This window comes from Balaenoptera musculus, chromosome 17, assembly GCF_009873245.2.
Source record: "Balaenoptera musculus isolate JJ_BM4_2016_0621 chromosome 17, mBalMus1.pri.v3, whole genome shotgun sequence".
NCBI lineage: Eukaryota > Metazoa > Chordata > Mammalia > Artiodactyla > Balaenopteridae > Balaenoptera > Balaenoptera musculus.
Window position 1 is genome coordinate 25,965,688 of NC_045801.1, and position 19,257 is coordinate 25,984,944.

The following is a 19,257-nucleotide window of genomic DNA, read 5'->3' on the forward strand; positions in this document are numbered from 1 at the left end:
TTATTTCTATCCACTTTAATTTTTTTTCTCTTTTTCATTTCTGGTGTCTGTATGCAACCATTAATATACTGGGCTCTATAGAGTAGGGGAAAAAAAGTTTGAGATATGATCTCCATAATTAAAACATTTGTTTACCATTTAGAGTTGTAGAAATAAAAGAAATGAAATAAGAATAATTTAGTGTCAAATAATACCATTGACTATGTTTTAGAATTTAAGAAAGATGAGATTGTTGTTGACTGAAGTCATTGGGAAATATATTCAGTCCATAAAATTTACAAAGAGTTTTGGATGATAGGTGTAATTAAGATAAATGAATGAAGAAGACTACCCTTGCTGAGTAAGAAAAAGGGCAAAAACAAAAGAATTGGTGTGGCTTGTATACCCTACCAATGTACAGTGAACAAACCTGTATTATATTAGTTTGCTTGGGGTGCCATAATGGAATACTACAGACTGGATGGCTTCAACAACAGGAATTTATTTTGTCACAGTTCTAGAAGCTAGAAGTTCAAGATCAAGGTGCTGGCAGGGTTGTTTTCTTCTGAGAGCTTCTTTCCTTGGCTTGTAGGAGACTATCTTCTCCCTACATCTTCACATAGTCTTTCCTCTGTGAAGGAGCTCCCCTATCTCTTTCTCTTCTTATAAGGACACCAGTACTATTAGATTAGAGCTCCACCCTTATGACTTTATTTTACCTTAATTACCTCCTTAAAGAAGGTATCTCATCTCCAAATACAGTCACATTTGGGAGTTAGGGCTTTAACATATGAATATTGGGGGAGACACAATTCAGTCCATAATGCCTATGTACCATGTGTGCAATTTTTGTTGGAGAGTACTGGAAAATAATGTTTAAGAGTAAGGATGTGTTTAATTGGCGAAAGATATTAAAAGCATTCAGACTTTAGATTGGATGACATTTTTTGAATGATATGTTTCTTCAGGTATTATAATTTATGCATATAATGCCAGTTATAAAATTGTATATATACATATAATGCCTATTGTAAAAATTTATATATACAGATAATGCCATTTATGTGTGTGTGTGTGTTATGTATGTGGGGTCTGTATGTGTGTGTATATCCAATTAAGTATAAAAATTGAGAATATAAAAGAGTACAAAGAACAAAATAATTACTATATATATTCTGCTGATATGAGAGCAGAGAGTTTTGGTCTTTTGTTCATTACTGTATCCCCAGTGCAATAACAGTTATTATCTTACATAGGCATCCAATAAATATTGTTTAATGAACAAATTAAAGTTTTGGGATTCTACAGTATGTATTTTTTTATAATGTTTTCCTTCTTGACATTCACTTAGAAGAATTTCCCATACCATAACATGTTTTCAAAAATTTGATTTTTAAAATGGCTTTATGGCACATAACATAGTCTAATTTGTATAGTTATTCTCTTTTGTTAGCTTAGTTTTTTGTCTTTTTGATATACGTTTATACACATTTGGTACACATTTACACATTTACACACATTTCTTTATTTATAAGTGTTTTTCATGTGCCTTCCTAACTGTGTCATTGCATATAACTACTTAAAAGCTTTAATATTGCCAGATTGCTTTCAGAAGGTTGTATCAATTTAAATACCACTCAATTATGATATGACAATTTCCGTCTTGCTATATTACTAGCACCAATTATTACTGTTAACAAATTGCTCAGTTTTTAGGTAAAATACTGCGTTTTGATTAAGTCTGTATTCCATTGTATATTGTTAACAAGGGAAGTACTAGATGGAAGTGATATTTTAATAAAATTAAACTGGAAATTTTAATTTTATTATATAGGATAAATTTGTATGAAACTGTATTAAATACTTATATTTTGATGTCCAGTATATCTTCATTTGATTTTCAGCTAAGGTACAATAGCTGTGTATGGCAAATGTATTATTCTGTTTGCTCATCTGTTGAATGGGATAGTAATGTCCACCTCATAGGCCCATTATGAGAATTAAATGAGAGAATGCATAAAAGTATTTAGCACTGAACCTGAAATACACAGGGCATTCATAGCGGTAGTTATTATAGTGAAAAATATGCAATAACTTAAGGGTCCAATAATGGGGAAAAAGGAAGTGAACATTATAATGGAATATTTAATAACTCAAAGTTTACAATATATAGTGAAATATAACAAGGCTTAAAGTGATTCACAGTATGATCCTATTTTCATTATATACGTAAACATATAAACATATATACGTGCATATGTATTTTTCTGCAGAGAAATAAAAGAATATAAAGGTAGACAGGTTATCTATGGGTAGTGGAATTCCAGAGCACTGTTATTTCTTTTGTATTCATTTTTTTTTGTTTATAAATTTTGGACAGTAAACTTGTACTATATTTGATAGACAAAGTGTCTAAATTGACATCATGGCCATATCATAAGGAGAAACTGAAGGCAGGAGGCTGATTCAGAGAATGTCTTAAAACTTTAGTCATCAGGTATCAAGGTTACAGTCTCATGAACTGGAAAATAAACAGTCTGCCAGATATTTTGATGGAAGGAAAGAAAAGTCACTTGAGATTTTTACATAATAGAGACAAATCTGAAGGAAGAATCAAAGATGATTTTATCTCGGAGGACTATGCTATGGTTGTGTCCTTAAGAAAAACAGTATAATGGGCCTCAAAAGAGTCTACTGTGAAACTTCTGGTGAAACACAGCATTTTCTTTCAAGGCCTAGGGGTGCATGAAATTGCAGAGTCTCTGAGAAAATAGACATGAGTATGGAGCTGAAGGCAGATGCGCTTTTTGGATTTTTCTTCTCGTCCTTTATGGTTTGTTATTCTTTTCCTTTCTCTTTCATTATCTGTTTACTTTGTATTCTTTCCTTCTTTCTTCTCTGATTTTGGGATTTACACTCTAGAAAGGTGGGCAATGCAGAGGCCAGGATTTTCAGCTCATTTCTAAAGAGATGGAAAACAGCAGAATTGGGCAGTGAGCAGCTCAAACACTTGAGATAGTGAAGGCAAGAAAGCAAAAGAGTCCTTGTGTTCTTTCACTCAAAATTCAGAACAAAGCAAAACAAACCTACAATTGCATTCTTGCCAGAAACTTAAAAGTACTTTTCATTGGCCAAAATATTTTCTCTACCACTCCCTAATTATCAGATTGTGTAATGAACATATGTGGGCAGTCAAATTTTAGGAAAATGAATTGGTGAACATTAGTGGTTTATATATGTTGAAAATTGCTCTGGTTTAAAGATGGATGAACTGATATTTGAGAAGGATGGAAAAATATAAAGGTGTATCTTTAGATCTCAATGGTAATTACAACTTCAAAAGAAAGGTTTATATGCACATTAACTACAAGGTTATATATATCCCCTTAGTAAAATCTGCTTTATACATAATTTATTCAGTTCACATAGTTAAAGATAGCTGTCAAACTGGCTATTGATATCACATAGAACATTGATAAATTGTTCTACCGAATTTGCCTTTATGATATATAACCTGAAGTTCGATTATCTGTCTGTTGCTATTCATAACAATAAATAAATGAATGAAATTATAGGTAAATGTATGGGTAACTTTCAAACTTGATGTGCAGTCATGAAATTTGATTCTTCAACCCTCAATTGAGATGTGTATTTTAGTACTTCTATGATAAAATGATAAAAATGTATACTTAGAGGAAAGAATTAGCTTCTAAAATGCGATTGTTCTATTAATACATGTTAAATAGTTCTATCTAATCATGTAAAAGTTAAAACTTGGGTAATTATTTGTTCTTATAATTTATGGTTAGCTTATCAATTGTAAATCACTATAGTAGGGATTCTACAAAAAGCATAAATTTATGCCTAAATTCTCAAACATGGGTGCATCTTTTTACTTGTTTTATACTTCCCTATTTTTTGTCCAGATTATTTTAGGGTAAAGTGAGACAATATCTGATGGTGTGTGAATCCCTTGCATATTACCGATAGAAACCAATATTTTTCTTAAAAATCTTCAGCCTCCTCACAAAAAGAGGAAAATGAATTCATTTATTGTGAAAATGAATCCCTCATCAATATAGTATGTTGCTGGCTTGATTTTACTATAAATTATATTATCTTTTGAATGAATCACAACATTTCTAGAAGTACTTCAGGATGAGAAAATGTACTGTTTGCTATGGAAAAGGATATGTGCTCCTTGTTTGATTGTATTCACTGCACATGAGCTACTCCTTTCTGTACAATAATTGATTTAGCTTGTATTTACTGCCGAGGAAAGAAATATGTTACCCATTTATGCTATTTTACAAAATGCCTTGTCAATTGATTATATTTGATTACTAGTACGTGGTGAATGAGAGTTGACAATATTCAAATTTATATCAGTTTTAACTCAGACACTTGATTCAGACTTGAAATAATTTCAGTCTGTTTTTAATACAGTAAAGTACTTTGGCTTAAGTGGGACCTCTATTCTCTTGCAGCTCAGTGTGGTGGCACTATGTCAGATTTCAGTGGTGTGATCCTCAGCCCTGGGTTTCCTGGAAACTACCCCAGCAGTTTAGATTGCACGTGGACAATCAAGCTGCCCGTAGGTTTTGGTATGTATATTAAAAACACGTGAAAGAGTATTTTTATATCATTAATGCATCCTTAAAAAGAAATAACAAAGTCTAATAAGAACTTACGAAATATTCACAAATTATAGTTTATTTTGGGATTATATACATTTCACTTGGAGTACTTGGATAATTGAAAGAATATGGGCATTTTAAAATTTCATAGATAGATGATGAATAGAAAAACTTTATGATACTTTCCAATCAATATGTACAGATATAGCCTGAGTTAGATGTGTGTGGCAATGATTAAGTTCAACATGATTTTCATGTATAATTGTTTCTATAACTCTTTTCTACTTGTTGAAACTAAGCAGTACGTAGATAAATTATTTTCTGGTAATCTATTGAATCCAGTTGCTATTGTAAATAAATAAGATTTACATTTGAAAAGTATTAGTACAATTTTTCTGCTGTTAGATTTAAATACCCGTGTAGATGTAATACCTTTCTAATTCTAATATTACAATTGCCAGTGTTTGGATATATTGCATTATATATATATTACATTTAATAAATTCTTTTCCCTCTTGTGTCACTAACGTATTCTCTTGCAGCTTCTTTATATCCCATTAGTCTGTAAATGCATAAATAGAAGTGTTAGATTGAGGATAGACTTATTCATTAAATCACAGAAGAGTAAGATGAGTAGATAACTCCTTGAAGTACAAACCTGGTGGATTTAGAGCAATTAAGATATTCTGTACTATCTCACTTACTGAGGACTAAATTTAGGTACCTCATTTACCCAAAAGCATCTATAGCCTCAGAATGAAAATTCATGTTGAAATGTTTTACATAAATTCACAGAAACTCATAGTTTTGACAATTCTGTACTGAGCATGTACACATTATACTCCAGGTATTGTGCTAGGTGCTAGGGATAAAATGCATAGTAAAACAGACTTTGTACCTTTTTCCAGTTAAGTTACAGTCACAATGAGGAGACAAATAGTCAAATATGTTATTGCAGTGAAGTATAATAAAGAGAACAGGATTGTACACAGGCATCCAGCCTAGTCCAGGAAATGCAAAAAAGGTTTGTCAGAGGAAATGATGTGTGAACTGTGGCTTTAAATATAAGTAAGAGTAAGCCCAAAAAAGAGGGTCAGCTTGTGAGGAACAGGAAAGAAATTCTAGGTAAACAGACTGACACATGGAAAAATGCAGATAAGAAAGCTAAAGAAATTCAACAAACTTGAACACTATATGACTGGCCTGAGGTTTTGGGAGAACAGTAGGCCACTGAGAGAAGAATGCTGGGGGGCTTTCTAATGAGAATTATTCTGGCTACAACATGGGAATACCCTTAATTTGAATTGTAGTCAAATTCTATGCCCTTTGATTGAAAGAGAATAAATGAATAATAGATTTGAAACAGTATGGTTATCCTTATGTCTTTTACTAGCCACTTAAGAGGGCTCATCCCATGTTGCTTATGGAGCTAAGTGAATTATTTTAAAATAAATTATTGCGTGTATTTGCAATAGTGTCATTATATCACCTTCAACTTAGCTCTTGCTAATGCTTCATTGATTTTAAAAACCAAGTTTATTAAAAATTAAAAAGAATATGCATCTCTCTTTCTCTATTTTAGAAATGAAAACATGAGACCATTTCTGATTTGGTTACATTTCAATAATCCCACTGTTTTCTTTGAGTTTTGGTTAAATCAAATATTGCTTCTAATGTATTTGAACAGATAATTTATAAATGTTTAAAAGAAAATTGAATACACATCAACAGTTAAAGAAGTATTTTCTCTTGCCTGTGAAACAATTATGGACAACATAATTTGTGAAAAGGGGCTCAGGAAAATTTTAGAAAAATATGCACTTCTTGTACCCTCACATATTAAGATAGTGAATTCAAAGTTTTAAGAAGATTGTCTGATTGTGCAGGAATGTGTTTAATATTTTAAAGCATATTTTCAGTAATTCCCAAATTTATTTGTTCATGGAACTCTTTTTCAATGTAACAGCGAATTTCCATGGAACTCTATTTCCAGGAACATAATGTGACTTCACTTGAGAACCTCACTAGTTATTAAGGGCAAGAGCTCAGGAGCCAGAATGTCTGAGTTTGAATTGCACCTCTTTTAGGATATTGTGTAAACTTAGCATATTATTTAGCTTCCCTGTGCCTCAGTTTCCTCATTCTCATAACTATGAGCATTAAATAAGTTAGCATGTATAAAAACTTAAAACAGTGCCTAGCAAAAAGAAAACCCAATAAATGTCAAATTTTATTACTAACAATTTACAGAATGGTAGTTGTGGAAAAAAAACATCAAATTCAGTAAAAATCAAATATTAATTGAATTAAGGAAACATACCTCAATAAGGGTTTTATTTTATTTTTTCCATCCCACAGATATTTAACTATCTCATATTCTAATTATGTTTATAAAGACATTAAGACTATTTTGTAATATGATAGCATATAGCAATAACCCCTAGATTTTATTGGGAATATTACATAAAATTTGGCTTTACCTTCTGATGAGGAAATACTAAAAGAGCACACTAAAAATTACATGCTTCAAAATAATATTTTGGAGAAGTTAATTTATCCCTTGTATATGACTAATTTCTAACACAGTCGTGAAATCTGATTATGTTAATATATAAAACTTTGCAATCATATTTTGGCTTCAAATTGGCCTTTTACAAAATACAAATTATTGAGTGGCTTTTCATCTTTAAAAATTGGTTGATACATTTTTAAATGGTATTAAAGAACAAGAAAGCCACTTTCTTGATTAGTTTTGCTATGGTGACAATGTAGTAAAATGAGATTTTCCCATGTGACAAATAGTGGGCATTTGAGAACAGTATTCTGTTACTTTCAACTATAGCACAGCTAATTGTCCTGGGCAGACAGCAAACCCATGGCCCGGATCTTGAGAGTATGCCTCTCAACTTAAATGGAAACATATCTTAAGCACATTAATGCGAGCATGTGTTTGTGTATATGCGTGCATTTAATTTGGTAAAAAAATAAAGTAGCATTATGTTTGTTTTTCTTCCTTAGGTGTGCATCTGCAGTTTGTAAATTTTTCAACAGAAACCATACATGATTATTTGGAAGTAAGAAGTGGATCTGCAGAAACTAGTACTGTTATTGGCCGACTTAGTGGTCCTCAAATATCATCTACCCTATTTAGCACGACCCATGAAACCAGCTTGTATTTTCACAGTGACTATTCACAAAACAAACAAGGGTTCCACATTGTATACCAAGGTGAGAGGAATAATAAAAATATGAAAGCTTTTTAGCCTCCAAACAGCTATTAACGATCTAACGCTAAGCATTTTCTATATTGTGTTTTAGAAAAAAAAAGGAACCTAAATCAAAGCAAGCTTCAGTTAGGAAGAGTTTTAAATAATGCTATTTTCAGTTAACTGTATAGGGGGAAATGATGTCTTTCTGAGGCCTTACAAATTCTAACCATGAAAAAAGGATTGAATTAATTTTAATACACAATCAAATTAAGCAAGTCAAGGCAAGGCAGTCAAGCAAGGCATGGTGGATAGGCAAGATTTATCTCTGCTTTTATACCAGAATAAGTATATTGAAAAGATATTTTGTGGTACTCATCTACTATATGTAAAGTTATTTTCTTTTACTTCATAATGAAAGAATAACATAACCTTCCTTGATACCATTCTATTGCTATGAGAATATGAAATAAATAATTTGACAATCATATTAGGCCTATTTCTAGTATAAAACTGCTGCATGACCTTGATCATGATTTTCATCCCTTTGGAATATACAGCTGGGAGACCTAGGCTTAAATGCTGATTCTCTATGTTCAGTCTTAAGTGGCCTAGGGCACAAGTCCATTTCTTCATTTTCATAATGGCATTAGTAATAGTACCTCTCAGATAAGTTGTTTTGAACTTTATATGATAAAATGAATGTAAAATATTTATCATGATGTATATCATTAGTAAATATTTAGTGCAGTTTAGCTATTTTTACTATACTATTTCAGATCTTAAAAGTCTAAGATTTAAAATTAAATATTTAAAGTTATGATGATATTTTACACAAACAATACAGTTCCAATGACTGTAATATTTAATCAAAAATAACTTAAACTTTGATTATGCATCTGCCCTAATTATTAAGGATTTAATGAGTATGTGATATTTTTGTTGTTTTTTTAACTTAATTTAATTTTTATTGAGGTATAGTTGATTTACGAGTATGTGATACTTTTGGATGTGAGCTCCACCAAAGCAGTTATCTTTGTGTTGTTCATTGATGTATCTCAAGTGCCTAGAAGAGTAAGAGCACAGTAAATATTTGCTGAATAAAAGTATATACCCAAAAGGAAATTTAAGAGTAGTTAAAATAGACATTGTAACATCCAACTACATGGGTCTAAAATGATTACAGTTTGTATTATGCTTGCATAATTTAAGAGCACCATATCACACATCATCCTTTACATAAAATAGGAATCATTTTTGTAACCTCTTGGTACAAAATTAACTGTGTTCCCAAGGAAACTAATTATTACAAAAATAGCTGGGGAACTGAGTTTCTTTTTCGCTGCTGGAGGACTCAGAGCTATCTATGTGGTCCTTCTCTAGCAAGTGCACAGGGCCTGATGAACCTGACTTCATCTTCTTTTCTATGCCCTCAAATTCCCTCAGCCTCTCAGAGCAATATTCTTATTTGAATGAGGTAAAACTAGAATTTGAACTTTATTAACTACATTTTTCAGTCAATGTGTCCTTGAAAAAAGATTCATTATTTCCATAATAAAATCCTAAAAGATATAGCATTTGTTACTGTTATTGATATAATACTGTATTATTATTGACATGTGCCACAATGTATTACAATGATCACTAGATATTATTTGTGAATTACACTGAATTTTATGTTATTTTTTTCACTAGTTCTTTATTCTATTTCTTTTTTAATAGATCTTTATTGGAGTATAATTGCTTCACAATACTGTGTTAGTTTCTGTTGCACAACAAAGTGAATCAGCCATATGCATGCACGTCTTCATATCCCCTCCCTCTTGAGGTTCCCTCCCATCTTCCCTATACCACCCCTCTAGGTCATAGCAAAGCACCGAGCTGATCTCCCTGTGCTATGCTGCTGCTTCCCACCAGCCAACTATTTTACAGTCGGTAGTGTATATATGTGGATACTACTCTCACTTCGCCCCAGCTTCCCCCTCCCACACCATGGCCTCAAGTCCATTCTCTATGTCTACCTCTTTATTCCTGCCCTGCAACTAGGTTCATCAGTACCATTTTTTTTTTTTTTTAGATTCCATATATATGCATTAGCATACAGTATTTGTTTTTCTCTTTCTGACTTACTTCACTCTGTATGACAGTCTCTAGATCCATCTACCTCACTACAAATAGCTCAATTTCATTCCTTTTTATGGCTGAGTAATAGTCCATTGTATATATGTGCCACATCTTCTTTATCCATTCATCTGTCGATGGACACTTAGGTTGGTTCCATGTCCTGGCTATTGTAAATAGAGCTGCAATGAACATTGGGGTGCATGTGTCTTTTTGAATTATGGTTTTCTCAGGGTATATGCCCAGTAGTGGGATTGCTGGGTCATATGGTAGTTCTAATTTTCGTTTTTTAAGGAACCTCCATACTGTTTTCCATAGTGGTTGTATCAATTTGAATTCTCACCAACAGTGCAGGAGGGTTCCCTATTCTCCACACCCTTTCCAGCATTTATTGTTTCTAGATTTTTTGATGATGGCCATTCTGACTGGCATGAGGTGATACCTCATTGTAGTTTTGATTCGCATTTCTCTAGTAATTAGTGATGTTGAGCATTTTTTCATTTGCCTCTTGGCCATCTGTATGTCTCCCTTGGTGAAATGTCTATTTGGGTCTTCCACCCATTTTTTTAGCAGATTGTTTGTTTTTTTCATATGGAGCTCCATGAGCTATTTGTATATTTTGGAGAATAATCCTTTGTTGTTTTATTTGCAAATATTTTCTCACATTCTGAGGGTTGTCTTTTTGTCTTGTTTATGGTTTCCTTTGCTGTGCAAAAGCTTTTAAGTTTAATTAAGTCCCATTTGTTTATTTTTGTTTTTATTTCCGTTACTCTAGGAGGTGGGTAAAAAAGATCTTGCTGGGTTTTATGTCAAAGACTGTTTTTCCTGTGTTTTCCTCTAAGAGTTTTATAGTGTCTGGTCTTACATTTAAGTCTTTAATCCATTTGTAGTTTATTTTTCTGTATGGTGTTAGGTAGTGTTCTAATTTCATTCTTTTACATGTAGCTGTCCAGTTTTCCCAGCACCACTTACTGAAGAGGCTGTCTTTTCTCCATTGTATGTTCTTGCCTCCTTTGTCGTAAATTAGGTGATCATACGTACGTATGTTTATCTCTGGACATTCTATCCTGTACCATTGATCTATATTTCTGTTTTTGTGCCAGTACCATACTGTCTTGATTACTGTAGCTTTGTGGTGTATTTTGAAATTGGGGAGCCTGATTCCTCAAGCTCTGTTTTTCTTTCTCAAGATTGCTTTGGCTATTTGGGGTCTTTTGTGTTTCCATATGAATTGTAAAATTTTTTGTTCTAATTCTGTGAAGAGTGCCATTGGTAGCTTGATAGGGATTGCATTGAATCTGCAGATTGCTTTGGCTAGTATAGTCATTTTCACAATATTGATTCTTCCAATCCAAGAACATGGTATATTTCTCCATCTGTTTATGTCATATTTGATTTCTTTCATCAGTGTTTTATAGTTTTCTGAGTACAAGTCTTTTGCCTCCTTAGGCAGGTTTATTCCAAGGTATTGTGTTCTTTTTGTTGCAATGGTAAATGGAAGTGTTTCCTTAATTTCTCTTTCTGATTTTTCATTATTGGTGTATAGGAATGCCAGAGATTTGTGTGCATTAATTTTGTATACTGCAACCTTACCAAATTCACTGATTAGTTCTAGTAGTTTTCTGGTGGCATCTTCAGGATTTTCTATGTACAGTATCATGTCATCAGCAAACAGTGACTGTTTTACCTGTTCTTTTCCAATTTATATTCCTTTTATTTCTTTTTCTTCTCTGATTGCTGTGGCTAGGTCTTCCAAAATTATGTTGAATAAGAGTGGTGAGAGTGGACATCCTTGTCTTGTTCCTGATCTTAGTGGAAATGCTTTCAGTTTTTCACCATTGAGTATGATGTTTCCTGTGGGTTTGTCATATATGGCCTTTATTATGTTGAGGTAGGTTCCTTCTATGCCCATTTTCTGGAGCGTTTTTATCACAAATCGGTGTTGAATTTTTTCAGAAGCCTTTTCTGCATCTATTGAGATGATCATTTAGTTTTTATTCCTTAATTTGTTAATGTGGTGTATCACATTGATTAATTTGCATATACAGAAGAATCCTTGCATCCTTGGGATAAATCCCACTTGATCGTGGTGTATGATCCTTTTAATGTGTTGTTGGATTCTGTTTGCTAGTATTTTGTTCAGGATTTTTGCATCTCTCTTCATCAGTGATATTGGTCTATAATTTTCTTTTTTTGTGATATCTTTTTCTGGTTTTGGTATCAGTGGAATGGTGGCTTCGTAGAATGAATTTGAGAGTGTTTCTCCCTCTGAAATTTTTTGGAAGAGTTTGAGAAGGATCGATGTTAACTCCTCTCTAAATATTTGATAGAATTCGCCTGTGAAGCCATCTGGTCCTGGGCTTTTGTTTGTTGGAAGATTTTTAATTATGGTTTCAATTTCATTACTTGTGATAGGTCTGTTTATATTTTCTAATTCTTCCTGGCTCACTCTTGAAAAATTGTCCATTTCTTTGTGGTTGTCCATTTTTTTGGCATTTAGTTGTTTGTAGGAGTCTCTTATAATTCTTTGTATTTCTGCAGTGTCAGTTGTGATTTCTCCTTTTTCATTTCTTATTGATTTGTGTCTTCTCCCTTTTTTTCTTGTTGAGTCTGGCCAAGGGTTTATCAATTTTGTTTATCTTCTCAAAGAACCAGCTTTTAGTTTTATTGATCTTTGCTATTGCTTTCTTCGTTTCTATTTAATTTATTTCTTCTCTGATCTTTATGATTTCTTTCCTCTACTGACTTTGGGTTTTCTTTGTTCTTCTGCCTCTAGTTGTTTTAAATAAGGGTAGATTGTTTATTCGATATTTTTCTTGTTTCTTGAGGTGAGATTGAATTGCTATAAACTTCCCTCTTAGAACTGCTTTGCTGATTCCCATAGGTTTTGGGTCATCATGTTCTCATTGTGATTTGTTTCCATGTAGTTTTTAATTTCTTCTTTGATTTTTCAGTGATCTTTTGGTTATTTAGTAGCTCACTGTTTAGCCTCCATGTATTTGTGTTTTTTACCATCTTTTTTTTCCTGTAATTGATTTCCAATCTCATAGCATTTTGGTCAGAAAAGATGCTTAATACGATTTCAATTTTCTTAAATTTTCTGAGGCTTGATTTGTGACCCAAGATATGATCCATCCTGGAGAATGTTTCATGTGCACTTGAGAAGAAAGTGTATTCTATTGTTTTTGGTTGGAATGTCCTATAAATATCAATTAAGTCCATCTTGTTTAATGTGTCATTTAAAGCTTTTGTTTCCTTATTTATTTTCTCTTTGGATGATCTGTCCATTGGTGTAAGTGGAGTTTGCAAGTCCCCTACTATTATTGTGTTACCGTCGATTTCTCCTTTCATGGTTGTTAACATTTGCCTTATGTATTGAAGTCTCCTATTTTGGGTGCATAAACATTCATAACTGTTATATCTTCTTCTTGGATTGATCCTTTGATCATTATGTAGTGTCCCTCCTTATCTCTTGTAACAATCTTTATTTTAAAGTCTATTTTATCTGATACAAATATTGCTGCTCCACCTTTATTTTGATTTCCATTTGCATGGAATATCTTTTTCCATCACCTCACTTTCAGTCTGTATGTGTCCCTAGGTCTGAAGTGGGTCTCTTGTAGACAGCATATATATGGGTCTTGTTTTCGTATCCATTCAGCCAGTCTGTGTCTTTTGGTTGGGGCATTTAATCCATTTACATTCAAGGTTATTATCGATATGTATGTTCCTATTACCATTTTCTTAATGCTTTGGGTTTGTTTTTGTGGGTCTTTTTCTTCTCTTGTGTTTCCTGCCTAGAGAAGTTTCTTTAGCATTTGTTGTAAAGCTGGTTTGGTGGTGCTGAATTCTCTTAGCTTTTGCTTGTCTAAAAAGCTTTTGACTTCTCCATCGAATCTGAATGAGATCCTTGCTGGGTAGAGTAATCTTGGTTGTAGGTTTTTCTCTTTCATCACTTTATATCCTTCCACTCCCTTCTGGCCTGCAGAGTTTCTGCTGAAAACTCAGCTGATAACCTTATGGGGATTCCTTTGTATGTTATTTTTTGTTTTTCCCTTGCTGCTTTTAATATTTTTTCTTTGAATTTAATTTTTGTTAGTTTGATTAATATGTTTCTTGGTATGTTTTTCCTAGGGTTTATCCTGTATGGGACTCTCTGTGCTTCCTGGACTTGGGTGACTATTTCCTTTCCCATGTTAGGAACGTTTTTGACTATAATCTCTTCAAATATTTCCTCAGACCCTTTATTTTTCTCTTCTTCTTGTGGGACCCCTATAATTCGAATATTGGCACATTTAGTGTTGTCCCAGAAGTCTCTGAGATTGTCTTCAATTATTTTCATTCTTTTTTCTTTATTCTGCTCATCAGCAATTATTTCCACCATTTTGTCTTCCAGCTCATTTATTTGTTCTTCTGCCTCAGTTATTCTGTTATTGATTCCTTCTACTGTATTTTTCATTTCAGTTATTGTGTTGTTAATCTCTGTTCGTTTGTTCTTTAGTTCTTCTAGATCTTTGTTAAACATTTCTTTTATTTTCTCAATCTGTGCCTCCATTCTACTTCCGAGATTCTGGATCATCTTTACTATCATTACTCTTAATTCTTTTCCAGGTGGATTGCCTATTTCCTCTTCATTTATTTGGTCTTGTAGGTTTTTACCTTGCTCCTTCATCTATGACATATTTTTTTGCTGTCTCTTTTTTTTTTTTTTTTTTTTATGAGTAGCATTGTGTTCCTGTCTTACTGGTCGTTTGGCCTGAGGCTTCCAACACTGCAGTTTGTAGGCTATTGGGTAGAGCTGGGTCTTGGTGCTGAGATGAGGAACTCCATGAGACCTCATTCTGATGATTATTTCCTGGCGTGTGAGGTTCTCTGTTAGTCCAGCAGTTTGGACTCAGAGTTCCTTGCGCAGGAGCTTTGGCCCGACCCTGGCTCGTGAACCAAGATCCTGCAAGCTGCATGGGGTGGCAAATAAAAAAGAGAGAATAATAACAGAGTAAAAAACAAAATTAGACTAGGAAACTAACAGATGTTTTAGAACGAATATAAAAATAAAAATATAGATGAATTAACATCCAGAATGTACATCAGTACCACAGTAGTAAAAAAGAGGAGGAGGGAAAAGAAAGAAAAAAAAGGGCGGGGGAGGTCTTGGCTGTGCAGGGTGGGGCCTAAGCAAAGGCAAGGTTTGGGCGGTGGGCAGGGCCTATGCTTAGGACCCACAGGGCTGGAAAAGGCCCTGGGGGCATGGGGGGTGCGGCTTAGGCTCAAGGAACTGAAGGGACCCAGGCGTGCCACCCAGTCCTGGTCTCAGAGGACAGGGGACCTCACCTGGGAGCCCAGCAGGCTTCCTGGGCTCGAGTGGGTGGGGCAAATGCCCTCCTCTCCTCTCTTGCTGCTCCAGTCTAGGAGGCCCCCTCCTGCCTGCCTCTCCTGATCTCCCCGGCCTCCCTCCTATGCCCCCAGGACCAATGTGGCCGGGGGTGGGGGTGGGGTGGGGATGGCTGTGGAGGGCAGGGGACCAGCCTGGGAGCTCAGCAGTCTCCCTGGGCCAAGTGGGTGGGGTAATTGCCCTCCATCCCTCTTCCAATCTTCCCGAAGGGCCCCTCCTGCCTGCCTCTCCTGTTCTCCACTCGGCCTCCTTCCTGTGGACCCAAGGACCCACACAACCTGGAGGGGGCTTTGGAGGGCTGGGGATCAGCCTGAGATCTCAGCAGGCTCCCTAGGCCCGAGTGGGAGGGACAATCACCCTCCACTCCTCTCCCACCCTTCCTGGATGGCTCCTCCCACCTTCTTCTACTGATCTCCCCAGCCTCCCTCCTATGCCCCCAAGAACCCACGTGGCCTGGAGGGGGCTTTAGAGGGGGGGAGTGCCAGCTTGGATGCTCAGCAGGCTCCCCAGCCTGAGTGGGCCAGGCGATCTTCCACTGCTCCTCTCCCGCTCTTCCCAGAGAGTCCCTCCCGCCTGCCTCTTCTGATCTCCCTGGCCTCAGGGGTGCCAATCCTGTCTGGCCTCCACTTCTTCTGCCCCCTCAGTCCCCCCACGTCCTACCGGTTTGCTTGGAGGTTCCTCCTATCTCCTTGGGCATCAGAGTCCCCCACCAGCAGCTGGCAGGCACCCTAGTTGTGGGGAGATGCTAACTCTGCATCTTCCCACACAGCCATCTTGATTGACACAAGTACACTGAATTTTAAAACTGTCTCTTCTTTTACTGACTTTATATCATTGAGCTAATGACATTTTTTGAGATATAGGTTAATTGATACAGATTCATGGAATCAATGCTATTTTTAGATGATTTTGTGATTAGACCTTAAAAACATTCTGAATTTTGGAAAAATGCATAGTATACAATTAAGTGTACCCTTCTACTAAAGAACTTGGTTCCAAAGTTAACGTTATTACTGGCAACATTATTGGGTTTGTTAAGCCCTGTATTATATATGATATTAGGATGGGAACTTTCTCCTGAACATTTAAAATCTACCTCCTATTCTTCTTTATTAAACTAAATAGCATAGAAAGATGAAATGTTGTATAAAATATCATAGGATCATACATTTGTCTATGAGTCTTACCCTATTCAAGATTATCTAGCTAACTAAACTTATCGTGATCATTTCACAATACATCTAAGTCAAATCATTTTATTGTATACGTTAAATTCATTCAGTGCTGTATCTCAGTTATGTTTCAATAAAACTGGAAAAAATTATCTTTTACATGTGAGTGAAAATTGAAAGGGTTTATTTCATAGAATAATATATCCCAACTCCTAATGATCAAATGATATACATTTGTCTTCGATTGACATGATTCTTTTGGTTTTGATATATTTTGTTTGTGGAATATTAATTCAAATGAAAAAATTAGAATAAAAGCACTTAACATCTTAAAAAGACTGTTCATTAATTCTGAAACCTTTAATTTAAAAATTAGAGTAGTATTTTAATAAGCAACTTACAGTAGCTTATTCAGCTTTAAATGTAAGTTTTTGATTTGGGGAATTTAGAATTTAATGGTCTCAATGTTAATTTTCTCAATTTTGTGGTTACATAGAAGTATCCTTTTCTTTATGAAATAGCAGTGATGGGTCAACCTATTCTCAACTAATTTGGAAAGAAAAAGGTGTGTTCACACATACATATATACACACATATATATATGTGTAGATGGGGATGGGTGGGGGGAGGAAGAGAGAATGATGAAGAAAATGTGTCAGTTAACAATTGGAAAACGTGGCTGAAGGCATACTGGAGTTCTTACTAATCTTGCAACCTTTGTGTAACTTTGGAATTACTAAAAAATAAAAAAAGTTTTTTATAAAAGTAATTTAATGGTCAGTAGCAAAGTAGTCTCTGCTGGTAATTTAAATTTTATTAATTAGAATATGATTTTGAACTTCTTAAAAATAAAGTCTTAAATATTAATACTATATGAGTATATGTACTGTTTATAGGTTCAAATTTTATTCAGCAATGTTTATTCAGCACCTACTATGTGAAAGGCAATAAGCAAGGCTTTTAAGATACAATGATAAAAAAACAGGAACTCTGATCTCATGCAGAATGTAGAACAAGAGTAGTATGAACAAATCAACAGTTACACTACAGTGCCAAAAATATCATGATAACTGAAGTACAAAATTTATATTAGAAGGAAATTTGTTTCCTAGTACTTTATATTGTTAAATAACTTCTTTGGAGAAACTCAATAGAGAGATAGTGTGGTTTGTTTCTTTTAGAGGAAAAATTAGCTAAAAAAAGGTTCAAAAAGGCTCAGAATTAGGCTTACACATATATTTATTTTATTTTATGTACACGCAATGAACCAGGAAGCAGTTGCATTATAGGTGAAGGGATCAGAATATGTTTGATTAAAATTGTGGCTATAAGGGTAATTTACATTTTCACTAAAACTTATAATTTAAATAGATTTCATAAGTGGGAGAATAAACAATGCATCTTAATAAATTGTACTAAAAATTTAATTTGAAAATTAGACATAAGAAATTCATATCATACACTGACATCATTTATTATAAACCTGAATTACTATTTATAATCAACTGCAAGCAGCACTACATCTATTTTGCAGGTTGCAAATAATACTCTGTGGTCTTTTGAAATTCAAAAAGGAAAAACTTTCTTTTTACCTTTTCCAGCCTATCAGTTGCAAAGCTGTCCTGATCCACGCCCATTTCGAAATGGTTTTGTAATCGGCAATGATTTTACTGTGGGGCAAACCATTTCATTTGAATGTTTCCCTGGTTACACGTTGATTGGAAATTCAGCTCTCACTTGCCTTCATGGAGTGAGTCGCAATTGGAATCATCCACTTCCAAGGTGTGAAGGTATGCTTCTAAATTGAAGCTGTCTTTTAGGTGATATCATCTATGTTTAATAATTCTTGTTTTGATACTCTTTTTTTGTTTGTTTTCCTCTTCAAATAGCATGCTAAATATACAGTTTTTCTTTTAGTTGTAGAATTACAGTTAGTACCCAGATCAAAGGCCTAAGGCTCCATAATGAATAACTGGTTTTGTCATTATTGGCAGGAGACCTAACCTTCTTCACTGGATGTGAAAGTAAAGTTTGTTAACACTTTAGAGCTTCTTCTGTGTGATGTCTGTGTGAGTGCATCTGTGTTTGTTTAGTAATCATTCTTATATAAACCAGTAACCCAGATACTACTACTGAATTTGGGCTCATTTCTTCTGAAGAAAAAAAAACCCTTTTAAATAAAAATGGCTTGAACCTCTTTATAAGGCCTTATATTTATACATGATATAAGACAAAAGTTGAACAGTGTATATATGGATAAAGTATTTGAAAGAAGAGAAAACAATGCAATTTACTAATCTAGTGATAGTGAATAACTGTGTAGCATACCTCATGCTGAAAAATAAATAAGAGCTCACTGTTTGGTTCATGGTTTCCAGCTTCATTTTACATACCTTAACTGTGGTAAAAACATAACACAGATGTCTTTTATACTGTTTAAGAGGTATGAAATGTTTACCTTTTTCTTTATAATCAGTTTATTGTGATTCTACTTAAATATTTTGTTTTGTGTTTTTTTCTGTAGCTCTTTGTGGAGGGAATATAACTGCAATGAATGGCACCATTTACTCTCCTGGATATCCTGATGAATACCCAAACTTTCAAGACTGTTTTTGGCTTGTAAAAGTACCCCCTGGGAATGGAATCTACATCAATTTTACTGTTCTTCAAACAGAACCAATCTATGATTTCATTACTGTATGGTAAGCCAAGACCATTGTCATTGATTGATTCAACTGTATGTAACAGTG

General features: G+C 34.2%; 1 protein-coding gene across 3 annotated transcripts in view; it reads left to right on the forward strand.

Moving 5' to 3' along the window:
* Positions 1-19,257, forward strand: part of CSMD3 (CUB and Sushi multiple domains 3) — a 1,196,954-nt gene that overhangs the window by 1,071,085 nt on the left and 106,612 nt on the right. For all 3 annotated transcript variants that reach the window (XM_036830958.1, XM_036830959.1, XM_036830960.1), the window contains 4 exons: positions 4,467-4,583; positions 7,635-7,844; positions 18,109-18,297; positions 19,032-19,209. In XM_036830958.1, coding sequence (XP_036686853.1) covers positions 4,467-4,583; positions 7,635-7,844; positions 18,109-18,297; positions 19,032-19,209 — 694 coding nt within the window. The remainder of the gene's footprint in view (positions 1-4,466; positions 4,584-7,634; positions 7,845-18,108; positions 18,298-19,031; positions 19,210-19,257) is intronic.